Source organism: Myotis myotis, unplaced genomic scaffold (genome assembly GCF_014108235.1).
Source record: "Myotis myotis isolate mMyoMyo1 unplaced genomic scaffold, mMyoMyo1.p scaffold_m19_p_3, whole genome shotgun sequence".
Classification (NCBI taxonomy): domain Eukaryota; kingdom Metazoa; phylum Chordata; class Mammalia; order Chiroptera; family Vespertilionidae; genus Myotis; species Myotis myotis.
Window position 1 is genome coordinate 175262175 of NW_023416335.1, and position 12029 is coordinate 175274203.

At 44.9% G+C, this 12029-nt stretch overlaps 1 protein-coding gene and 1 long non-coding RNA gene across 10 annotated transcripts in view; one reads left to right on the forward strand and one right to left on the reverse strand.

Annotated features, from left to right (window-relative positions):
* Positions 1-6542: 6542 nt before the first annotated feature.
* LOC118651660 lies at positions 6543-8319 on the reverse strand. Its single transcript, XR_004966315.1, has 2 exons — positions 8137-8319; positions 6543-6763 (listed from the first exon to the last, which is right to left on the reverse strand). It is a non-coding gene; the product is annotated as an uncharacterized LOC118651660 (long non-coding RNA).
* Positions 8320-8488: 169 nt separating this feature from the next.
* CAPRIN2 (caprin family member 2) overlaps positions 8489-12029 on the forward strand; it is a 45106-nt gene continuing 41565 nt past the window's right edge. For 5 of the 9 annotated variants that reach the window (XM_036300844.1, XM_036300845.1, XM_036300848.1 and 2 more), the window contains exons 1-2: positions 8533-8664; positions 9846-10108. In XM_036300844.1, the coding sequence (XP_036156737.1) occupies positions 9860-10108 (249 nt within the window). In that variant the 5' untranslated portion in view covers positions 8533-8664; positions 9846-9859. Of the gene's footprint in view, positions 8665-9845; positions 10109-12029 lie in introns of all 9 variants that reach the window. The other 4 variants (XM_036300846.1, XM_036300847.1, XM_036300851.1 and 1 more) reach the window with 1 other exon arrangement.

Genomic DNA, 12029 nt, shown 5'->3' on the forward strand with positions numbered 1-12029 from the left:
CAATATTTATTTTTATAAAGAGTATTACATATGTCTCCTTTTTTTTTTTCTCCCCTTGACCTTCCCCGGCCTCCCCTACCCTCCAGTGTCTTGCTTCTAATTTTTTGTTTTAAGTTGGGAAGGCTGGGAACACTGAAAACAAGTTTGTTAGAATATGTTCATAACAAATACAACAAATTTACAGATTTTATTTTTTACTGACAATCTCAATGTTAGTAAGGTTGTATTAAAGTGAACACTTCCTAGTGTTGGTTATACAAGTGTTGATTAATGTAATTCTTTGGTAAAGCAATTTGACAATATATTCTTAAAATACTCATATTCTTTAGTATAACATTTTTTTCTTCTAGAACTAATATAAGGAAATAATTTATTACAAAAATTATCTACAGTAAAGTTTGTTTTATCATTTATATTAGTGGAAAATGAAAAACTATCTAAACATTTAATAATACAGGACATCTTAAGTAATTTATAGAAATTTATCAATGAAATTATAGCCATTAAAACTGATAGATACAGCCCAGTCAGTGTGGCTCAGTGGTTATGTACCAAGAGGTCACTGGTTCAATTCCCACTCAGGGCACATACAAAAATCAACCAATGAATGCACAGCTAAGTAGAACAAGGAATAGATGTTTCTCTCTCTCTCTCAAAAAAAAAATCAATTGAAAAATTAAAAACACACACTGAAAGATACAAAGATGTTGAAATAATTTTACAACACATGCGTAAAATATAACATTAAATGAAGATGGCAATCCCTCTATCCATGGCAGAGGTTACAAATCCTATATAATAAAAGCGTAGTATGCAAATTGTCCCCTTGACCAAGAGTTCTTCCGGGAGTTTGCGGGGGGGGCGAGAGGGGGGCTTGCGGGGGAAGGGAGGGAGTACCTGGCCAGCTGCTGCCAGCCGCTAGGGATTCTACCAATGCACGAATTTCATGCACTGGGCAGCTAGTAATATAATGATAAGTTAAGTATTTATATAAGTTAACTAATTTAAACCTCACAAAACCCCAATAAAGAAAGTACTATTGTAATCTCCTTTGAATAGGTGAGGAAACTGTTAGTAACACAAATAATTGTCAGAGCTGGTATTCAAATCTAAGCAAGGCGGATCCAAGAACATTGTTTCTTACCACTGGGGCTTTGACTAGGGACATCTCAGCTTATGCTGCTGTGCCAACATAATTATTCATGGTGCCCCATTTCATTCTCAGAGGTCCAATTTAGATGAGAAACCATACGGTTACACTACTCTAGGTGCACAGTGTCATGCTAAAAAAAAAATTAGAAAAGAAAAAGAAAGAGAAAGCAATTCTCAGTGGATCAGACACTGAGGATTTTCTGAGGCCGAACGCATGTGGAATCTTATGGGAGAGGGAACTAGTAACCCAGAACATGACTAAAGTAAGGAAGTGTGTGATCTTAAGGAATCAGTAACCAAGTGGGCCTCATGCCTGGAGGCTGGCAAAGCTGGGAGGGGGTCTAGGGACAACAATATAGGGAGTGCTGGGTGACTATAACAGGAACAGAGACTGCAGTTGTGATAGATTGCAAAAATGGTCACAATTCATCTCCCACTACGAAGAGGTAGTATCTCTTCCCTACCCCTTGAATCTGGGCTGGTCTTATGAGTCTCTTTGCTGAAAAGGATGTGATTGAAGTGATGCCAAGTGAGCTCTGAGCAGGCCTGGGCTAGCCTGGCAGAAGATGAGAGGCGTTTGGAGAAGGACCGAGGTGCCCTATCCCACAGCCAGCTGCTACCTGTCAGGCATGCAAGTGAGGCCACTGAGGACCAGCCAAACCCCCTGCAGACCAGCTGACAGCCAAGGCATGAGTAGGGCCATAGAGGAATTGCCCACGGAGCCCAAGCTGCTGATCCACAGGTTGAAGGCTGGGTATTATTTTGAGCCATTGAGCTTTGGGGTTGTCTAGGATGCAGCAAAAACTAACGAACACACCAGGAAACCCCTGCAAACAACTCCAACTTCCACTCCTCAAAGGGTTAGCAGGGTTTCTTTGGGGGTGTCTGTGCCGGACAAGAGCAATGCTGGAAACAGAAGAGCACTGGCTGGGTCTAACGTCACCTGGGGGAAAAGATCACGGAGCCCAGAAAATCAGTCCTGACGTACCTTACCCGGTAAGGTGTGCGCGGTCTCTTCTTCTATAAGACAAATCATGCATATTGAGATATGCAAAACGAGATAAGAACAAAGTAAATTCTGCCAAAAATCTAAGAGAAATCGTTCTTTATCCGGAAATCATTCTTTTTTTGTTATTTCATGTTGCTGTCGAAGAAAACCCTCCCATCAGGCCTATTCCCCTGTGTCACTCAAGTACTAGAATTACAACCCAGTTTCCACAGCCCATAATTTTTGCCCCTAGAGAGGTCATTAAAAGAGTTAGAACACTTTCCCATTTTGAAACAGACACTTGCTCATGCCGCAAGTTTGGCTGTAAATTGCACCCAAACCCCTGTTTCATTGCTAAGATAAGTAAATGAGATCCGAACTGCTTACACGCTTGCAAAAGTAACATCTCCCAAGCAGAAGGCAATATGTAGTATTGTGTTATGTATTTCTTTTTTATCGAGGTGAAATTCACATATAACAGAATTAATCATTGTAAAGTCTACAAGTCAGTGGCATTTAGAGTATTCACAATGTCGTGTAACTACCACTTCTCTCTAGCTTTAATGCTTTTTTAAAAATATATATATATTTTATTGATTTTTTTATGGAGACGAAAGGAGAGGGATAGAGAGTTAGAAACATCGATCAGCTTCCTCCTGCACACCTCCCACTGGGGATGTGCCCGCAACCAAGGTACATGCCCTTGACCGGAATCAAACCTGGAATCTTTCAGTCCGCAAGCCAATGCTCTATCCACTGAGCCAAACCAGTTAGGGCACTTCAATGTTTTTTTTATCACCCTAGAAAAGCATCCATCATTAAGTACTCACCGTCCCCTCCTCTCATTCCCTGATAACCACTACTATGCTTTTTGCCTCTGTGGGTGTGCCTATTCTGGATATATCATAAAAAAAGGAATCCCTCACTCAAGCAGACCTTTTGTCTCTGCTTTTTTCTTAGCATAATGTTTGCAGATTTCATCCGAGGTGTAGCATGCATCCGTACTCCCTGACTTTATATGACTACATTATATTCTGTTATATGTATGTGCCACAATATGCTTCAGCATGTTTCCATTGATGAGCATTTGGATTGTTTCCACCTGCAATAAACTGGGTTCCGTAGAGGGTATTCTTTGTATAGCATTTGTTAGAATCAGTTTGGCCACTGAAAATGTGATCTCTGTTGAGGGAGGATTCTCCCTTCCTTCTTTAATTTAGGATAAAGAAAACATGGTTGAAAATACAGTGTACTAAAACAAGCAAACAAACAAACCTAAACCTAGTCACTGTTTTTTGTGTTTTATTAAAAAATATTTTTATTGATTTCAGAGAGGAAGGGAGAGGGAGAGAGAGATAGAAACATCAATGATGAGAGAGAATCATTGATTTCCTGCCTCCTGCATGCCCCCCTACTGGGGACTGAGCCCGCAACCTGGGCATGTGCCCCTGGCTGGAATCGAACCTAGGACCTTTCAGTCCTTAGGCTGACGCTCTATCCACTGAGCCAAACCGGCCAGGATTAAAACCTAGTCATCGTTTAGGTTACATACCGTTAACCATACAGAATCAAAAGTGGCAGGGAACATGCTTCTGCAAGCGGATACCTACATCCCTCATCTCTCAGGTCCCCATAAATTTGGACCGATGAGTGAATGTTGTACGAACCTGCTTTGCACCTTGGCACAGGGCTCACTCGGGCAAACAGCCCAGGCCCTTTTATTTCAGGCGCAGTTGCCCTGGCACCTCCCCTGCTCTGCCCACTGAGTCTCTCCCATGCACCAGACAGGTGGTAGTTCTGAGCTCTGTCAAAGGGAAAGACCAGCACTCCATACTTCTACAAAAAGCGGAATTTAATACTTAGCCAGAGCACAGTCTCCCCCAGGAGAGCAGGGAGCTGATTGCTTAGCGTTTGGGAAGTACGGAGCTGAGGGAGCGGTTGGTGGACGTTCAGAGGCAGCAGTGGGTTGAGGTCGGCTGTGGAAACCTGGTTGTTTAGACGAGAAGGATGCGCATTGGCTGACTTTCAGAAGTGTGTTCCCTTAGGCAAGTTGCCACTGATTCATTAAACCGAGGCAAGCTGTCATTGATCCATCAAACCAGTTTAGAACTGGTTCTGGTGGTTCCTTGTTGCCATAACTACGGAACATTTCATCTTTCCTGAGGAGTGTGGGAACTTTTTACTTTACTTTTATTTTCCTAGGGGCGTGGGACAATCATGTGTGTGGAGGACAGGCATGCAGTTCTGCACAGAGGCAGCACAGCAGCGAGGCCAAAGCCCAGGCTTCTCACTCCACCTGGCAGACTGGACACTTGCATTTAGCCCGGCTTTTTCTTGAATCTCCACCCAGAGTCTCATTCAGGGATTAAACATAAAGCTCTGAGGAAGAAGAGAACATGAGGTCAGACAACAGTAGGGAGTACAAGAGCCGTTGAGAGATGTCAATCAATTTTGGAAGCCAAATAGCAGATGGGCAGTTGCTAACTGATGGAGCAGACCAGGGAAAGCTGAAACCATACTGCTTGCCAAGCAGGAAGCCAAGAAGTAAAACCCTGCTTTAGAGCACTGGGGAATCTCAGGAATTGCGGTGCCAGTTATCGCTAAAGGCGGACTGAAACCAGAAAGATGGGTTGAAATCCTATAAATGAAGAAGTTGGGCCCTGTATCGCTTTCCACACCACAGGCCAGAAGAACATGGGAGGGCGCTGAATTGAGGGACTCCGAGGTCAGGCACAGGGAGAAGGCAGGGAGCGCTGCAGAAAGTGGGGGATTAAGTGGAAGTCGATATCTCGCCAAGTGAGATTCTGAGCCTCTGTCCCTCACGTGGCTCCCAGAATGCTGGCAACCAGGTTGCCACCCACCGAGGCAAGGAAGGAGGCAGATCTCTCCCCGGGGAAAATGACCACCCAGGAAAACACCCAGAGATGTGGGAGGCGTCTCCTAGGGAAGGGCTGGGCCCCTGCCCAATCATTCTGCAATCAAGTCTACACACAGGGCTTCTTACTAGGTTTCAGTGCCTCACTCTTAAATATAAATGAATAAGCAAGATTTGCCAGGCATTTGGGGAAAGTCTTTGGCATGGAAAACATAGAGATAAGAGGCTTTGAAGGAAATGGAGACATAGAGGAATCAGAAAAATGAAGACCTATAACTTGTGGTCTCAAAGTGATAAAAAGCTGTTGCATTTACAAAGACAGAATAGATATTTTTTAAAAGCCATGTTTATAAGACAACAACAACAACAAACACAACAATAGGCATCACATAATAGCTGTATGACTATAGGGATATTATTTAACCTCTGTGAGTCTTAATTTATTTTCCTATAAAATGGGGATAACAATAGTAACTAATACATAGTGGTCATGAGCATTAAGTAATTTAGTACATGAAATAAATACATAGTTAGTGCTACTTTCTCATTTGCTATTTTACCATATTATATAGCAGGGCAGATGTCACCTTGTTATTTAGAGAGAAACATCAATGATGAGACTTCCATTGATCTGCTGCCTCCTGCACACCCCACACTGGGGAGTGAGCCGATGGCCCTAGCATATGCCTTGACCAGGAATTGAACCATGACCTCCTGGTTCATAGGTTGACACTTAACTACTGAGCCACACTGGCTGGACAATAATTGCTACTTTTAAATTTATCAGATTCTTAGAAAGAAAAAATTGGTCTATATAAGCAACATGGAAAAGTATGTTTATCTAACTCAAAAGTACTTTTAAAATTAAATGAGTAATTATTTTTAAGAAAAAAGAGGACATTGTCAGCTTTTTAAAATAAAAAGGTGTGTGTGTGTGTGTGTGTGTGTGAGATATAGTGCAAAGCAACGTGCCTGACCCATCTTAGCTCCTTCACTGCCTGGGGGGATGTGGGGAGAGAAGAGAGGGAGGGATGCTTCAGTTCCTCAGCCTTCTCCTTGTCTGTGATGACCAAGGTATAAAAGTACCTGCTGCATTCAGCTTTAAACTTCACATTATTCTTATTTTTCTTAATCTCAACAGACTTGGCATCCTTTTGCTTGGCTGCGAGCAGAAAGTCCTTGATTTCCTCAGTTTTGTGGGGATGGTTACAAGGGGAAGGAGAGCAACATTATCTACTGAGACACAATCTCCTATAAATGTTATGCTATGCTTATACAGACTTCACCTTATTGAGCTTGAAATTTAATTATTTTTGCTTTTGCATTCTTTCTTTCTTTCTTTATTTTTTTTAAAGATCTCACACATTTATTACTGAACCAACCTATTTCAGGGGAAAAAAATCAACAGAGCAAAATCACAAGTTCATTAATCTTCTAATTAAAATGCCCCAACTGTCCAGACAGTAGCATCTTTTCAATCACTTAAGGGTGTAGGCAACCTGGATACAGCATGTGAGTAATCTCTCATGTGTGATTTCTCATTGGTCCAGTTTGGTTCTTCTCCAATGTCTCCTCTTCGAGTTGTACCTGATTTTATCACCAGTTTTCATCCAAATCCACTGGGGAATGGGCCGATTCTGCTTTTGTTTCTTGGCCAGGTACCTCATGATCCTGAAAGTCTTCTGGGAAGACACGGTGAAGGAGAAGTGAACGCGTGTACCTCGATGGCAGAGAAAGGTGCATTCTTCCTTTTTTAAAAAAAATATGTTTTTATTGATTCTTTAGAGAGAGAGGAAGGGAGAGAGAAGGAGAGATAGAAACATCGATGAGAGAGAAACATTGTTTGGCTGCCTCCTGCACACCCCCTACTGGGGATCCAGCCCATAACCAGGGCACCTGCCCTGATCAGAACATGGATCATTTGGGACACCTCTTGGCTCAAGGGTTGATGCTCAATCACTGAGCCACACTGGCCAGGCATGCTTTTGCATTCTTTCTTGATTCATTTTCTGAATCTATGTTTGGAAATAAATCTGTATAGATTTATTCAGAATTATTCTATGTAGTGGAATATTTAGGGTCTATGGCTAGATCTATATGAACCAAGGGGTAGTTTTTTTGGGTCAATCAGAAGGCAAACATTTCATGATTAATATAACTGAAATACCTTCTTTAGGGTCATTATTAAATCAGGCTACAATAGGTATAACCTGTGCTGTGACTTTGGGCTTATTGATGAGAAAGTTGTCCTTCACATTTTTTTTTTTTTTAAAGCTATGCCCACTGTTTTGATTTTCCTCAAGGGTGAGCGTACAGCTTTCCTGCCCTCATTCTCAGTATCTTCACTTCTTTCTCTGGTTATAAACAATGAAACAAATCAACAATCTAATATTTGCCTGGCCCTCAAGGACACATATGGGATTCAGAGATTCAAAGCAAAAATGCAACATTAAGGTACATTATATCACTAGGGACTGAAACGAACACAGATAATCACGGGAAAAATACTCTATCAAGAAATGCTAAACATCGTGATGATTTTTGTGTGGACTCAGCCAACACTTTTGAAACTTGGACCTTTGTTTCCTTGATTATAGTTCTGAGTTTTCTCTGTTCTTCTCTTGCCAGTCTAAATAATTTTTATCAGTCTCAGGGACAGAACCAAAACAATTCTATTTGGTGTAATAGCTGGACACATATTGGGGCCCAAGTATTGCTGGGTGGTACTGCCTCCCTCCCCCTCTTATTCGTTCGGTATGAGAAACACCATCCCTTCCTTTAGAAACACTGATGTATTTCCAGCCTTTTCTCTTAATTTTATGCAACCTTACCAAGATTTCTATCAGTTTTTTTTCTCTGAGTGCCAATTCCTCTGTTTCAAAGCAGCAAATAAAACGGCCTCCCACTCCGTGTTTATGGCAATATTGGGGCATTCTGCTCTTAGAGGCTGAGTCAAGGATGGACTGACGGAGGGGGGGGGGGGGTTGGGGTGGGGTCAGAGGTGGGGGCAAAGGCACCCTTGCATTTCAAGAGTGCCCACCTACACCACCAGAGGCTCCAGCTCCGTTGAACTGGCAATTCCGCAAAGGGCCTGTGGCCTTTACCGAATGATCGAAATCACCTGTTCAAGGTCGCACATGCAGTGATTCCGGTTTGCAATCAGCAAGGTCCCGCAGGACCTTGGGGGTCTACGGCGGGTCGGCTCTGGGTTTCATACCGGCTCTACCTCGCGCCCTCAAACCTGCGCAAACGCGGGGAGACCGCGCCCACTCGCGATCGCGTTCCCGCCGCGGCTGGACCTGGAGCAAACGCCCCCGGGGCCAGGCTGCTGCTGCTGCGGCCGCGGCGGGGGCACGGGAGGAGGCGGTGTCGGACCGCACGGGGCTGCGCGAGCGGGCGCGTGGGGGGCGGGGGGCGGGAGGGCGCGCCTATATAAGCCACGCGCGGCTCAGCGCGCCGGCCTGGGAGGGAGCGCTGAGTCGGCGAGCGCCGGGCGCCGTAGACGCCGCCAGCTGGCCCGGGAGCCGAGAGGAGGGAGCCGGGAGCAGACGCCGGGCCGGGTGGCGCCGGTCCACCGACGGAGCTCTCCTGGCTCCCGCCCGACTTCGGAGGCCGGCCCGGGCTGCGGCACCCGCAGCGGCCTGCGGAGGTGAAGCCGGGCTGCGGCGGCTGGAGGGGGCGGCTGGCCTGGCAGGGTGGGCAGGGCTGGGCGGCCCCGGCCGCCGGGAGGTAGGGGGCGGCTCGGCATCCCCCGGGCGGGGCCCTCCCGGCGGTGGTCCTGGGTTTTTCTCGGGGTGCTCCTCCTGTGGGGCGCCTGCAGAAGTGGCCCGGGCTGGTGCCTGGGCGTCCCGAGGGCTGGGGGAAGGGCGGGGGTCGGTGTCCCCGGGGCGCCTAGTGCGGCGGGTGGAGGCGGGGATCAGCGCGGACACGCATGGGGCTGGTCATGCCCTTAGTTTGGGGATGCTCCTGAGGGGGTGGGAGGGACACCTCCGATGCGCGGGACGAGGCGTGTGCGAAGGCCACTCACCGGGGCCGGGTCAGGCTCCCCAAGATGACCCCTTAGCCAGTGGTTGGGTGTAGTTATGGGTTAGTTTCAACAAAACAGAAAACCGTTTAGGGCGCTGGTAGCCCGAGAGAGTAAGTTCCTCGCTACAAACGTGCAGTGGCGACGGACTTGCCTTGCTGGCCGCAGAGCAAAGGGAAGTTAGCCTCGCTCAAGAAGCTACTTTTCAGTTAGTGAGAGTTCTAAAAAAATTGTGTTCTGGTTTGTTTGTTTTGTTTTTTTAGTTCTTTTCTTTCCTCTTCTTTCTTTCTCTTTCTTTCTTTCTTTCTTTCTTTCTTTTTTTCTTTCTTTCTTTCTTTCTTTCTTTCTTTCTTTCTTTTTCATTCTTCATTCTTCATGTTGTTGTCAATGATTGGGCTTCAGGCTGGTGGCGAGGGATAGTGTAAAGAGGGGAAAGCTTATTTTCTTTGTGTCATCAGCGGACCATAGACATTCTTCAGAATGCAGACTGCTGTCATGAGAAAGCTCTGCAGCCATTGCTTGAGCAGCAGTCCTTCCTCGTGTGTGGAAAACGGAGTTTCTGGAAACATTCCCCGTGTTGTCGGTCTTGCCTGGTAAAGGTGCTAGTCCTTGGCGCTGATTCCTTTGCGCGCAGGGAGATGGAGGCGCAGCCTCAGAACCATCACTGGGCGCTGAACCATCACTCTTCGCTTCTGTGGAGGAGAATTTCGAGGGAGTGGGTCTGTTTCCCGGAAGGGGAACCCCGGATGGGCCCCTCTAGTCCTAATTTACTTTGATACTGAACTTTTCCCCCTTCCCTCCTTCAGGATCAGCTGTTTCAATGGTGCAGTTCTCTTCATCGCATTTTGATTACCAGACACCTTCAGGCCATTCGGAGGAGGGAAGGGAGGGGACTATGAAGTCGGCCAAGCCCCAAGTGAACCACAGCCTTGGGGAAAGCCAGCGGGCCCTGAGCCCCTTGCAGTCTCCTCTCCGGTCCGCGGCCTCTCCTTCTCAAGCATATGAGACCTACATTGACAATGGACTCATATGCCTTAAACACAAAATTAGAAACATCGAGAAAAAGAAGGTAACTTTTTTTTTTTCTTCCCTTTCTCCTAGCCAGGCATATAGGCATATGCACCATTTTAGGTAAGGGTTAAGGAACTGACATTTTGGCTTTTTATCAGGGCTCATAGATTACTTCCCAGAGATTTAACTAACCTTGGGATTTAGCTGGCTGAAAACATACAAGCAGGCTAAATATTGGATATATTAAACATGTTCTGTTTGATTTGTCAGCATGACTGAATACAAATATTCTTCATAGTAACATTATGCATGCTACTGTTGAAATGTTTGAAGAGCTAGCTACTTTAAGTCAGGTTAATTCCTTGAGTGTAGTAGTGATGTTTCTTTTCAGAGATTGCCTGATTTTTTTTAGCTCGTTTCCCGTGTGACTTTCTGCAGCAGTTGATATTGCAGTATAGATGCTGCAGTCATTGGAAGCTTTAATGATGGTGGAGCCAGAAAATGTTTCAGCACTAATTTCTGGGTTGCCAGGTGATCCTTTAAGATTGGTGGGTGAAAGCATTGTAGAGAGCCTTGCAAAGGGACTCTGAGGTTATACTCAGCCTAAGGTTACAGTAGATGCTGATGTAAAGATCTCCACATCATTCCTCATTTCCTGAGTCATGTAGCCTGTGGAACAGTGCTGCACGTTGCTTTGTTGTGTCACGATTCTCTTTGCTCGTGATGATAAGGTGAGTCATTCACCCTCTGACCTAGGAACTCTTCAATATTTTTATGCCAAGACCTAGTTAAACCTTAGGAAAGTTGTTTGTAATGGAGGAGTGAGAAGAGATTTTTTTAAAAAAAAGTCTGATTGTTTCTTTTCCTTCTAAAATTTTTTTTTTTTAATTTTAAAAAATATACCCAGGAACATAGTGAAGAAGGGCCAGTTATGAGTAGCTTCTGTGTAGCGCTAGTTCTTGCCAGTTGTCTTTTGAATGCATAGAGTTGATCACCAGAGTGATAAGGTGAGTGTGCCTCGGTCAGCACAAATTCCCTGCCACTGTTGGAAACTAGTCAGGGCAGGACCTATTCAAAGCAAGATCTACTGATGGAGGAACTATGTGTGCAGGTATACTTATCCTCTCTGGCTTCATGATACTATCTCTTTGAATACCTATCTGACAATACCAAAGCTTTTGTTTCAAGCTTCTGAGAAAACATTTTAAAGCTATAAAGCCAAATGGGGAGGAGTCTAAGTGTTCTTTTAGAATACCATCATGGGCCATGTAATTTTCATGGGGACAATAAATGCAATTTATTTGTTGTGTGTTTACTTAAATATCAAATTTAATATAAAAATAGCTTCAGTTTGAGGCTACTATAATGCTAGAAAAGAAATCTTTTACATTTCTATACTTCCATTAGGAAGTTTTTTATCCAACAAATGCCACAAAACTCAACAGGTGACTAACGGTTTACGCATGAGGTTCGAGTAGGGTTTCTCAGCCTCAGCACTATTGACTTTTTAAAAAATATATATATTTTTTTATTGATTTCAGAGGGGAAGGGAGAGGGAGAGAGATAGAAACATCAATGATGAGAGAGAATCATTGATCAACTGCCTCCTGCACACCCCACTCTGGGGATTGAGCCCATAAGCTGGGCATGTGCCCCTGATTGGAATCGAACCTGGGACCCTTCAGTCCACAGGCTGATGCTCCATCCACTGAGCCAAACCAGCTAGGGTCAGCACTGTTGACTTTTGAGGCTGGATAATTCTTTGATGTGTGGGGCTGTCCTATGAATTGTAGGATGTTTAGCAACATCTCTGGTGTCTACCCACAAAATGCCAGTAGCATGCTCCACCTGTCTGCCAGTCCCCAAGTTGTGATAACCAAAAGTATGTCCAGACATTGCCAGATATCCCTGGGGGACATATTGCCCTGACTGGGCACCACTTGGTTAAGGGCATATGATTACCTAGTTAAGTCTTTGTA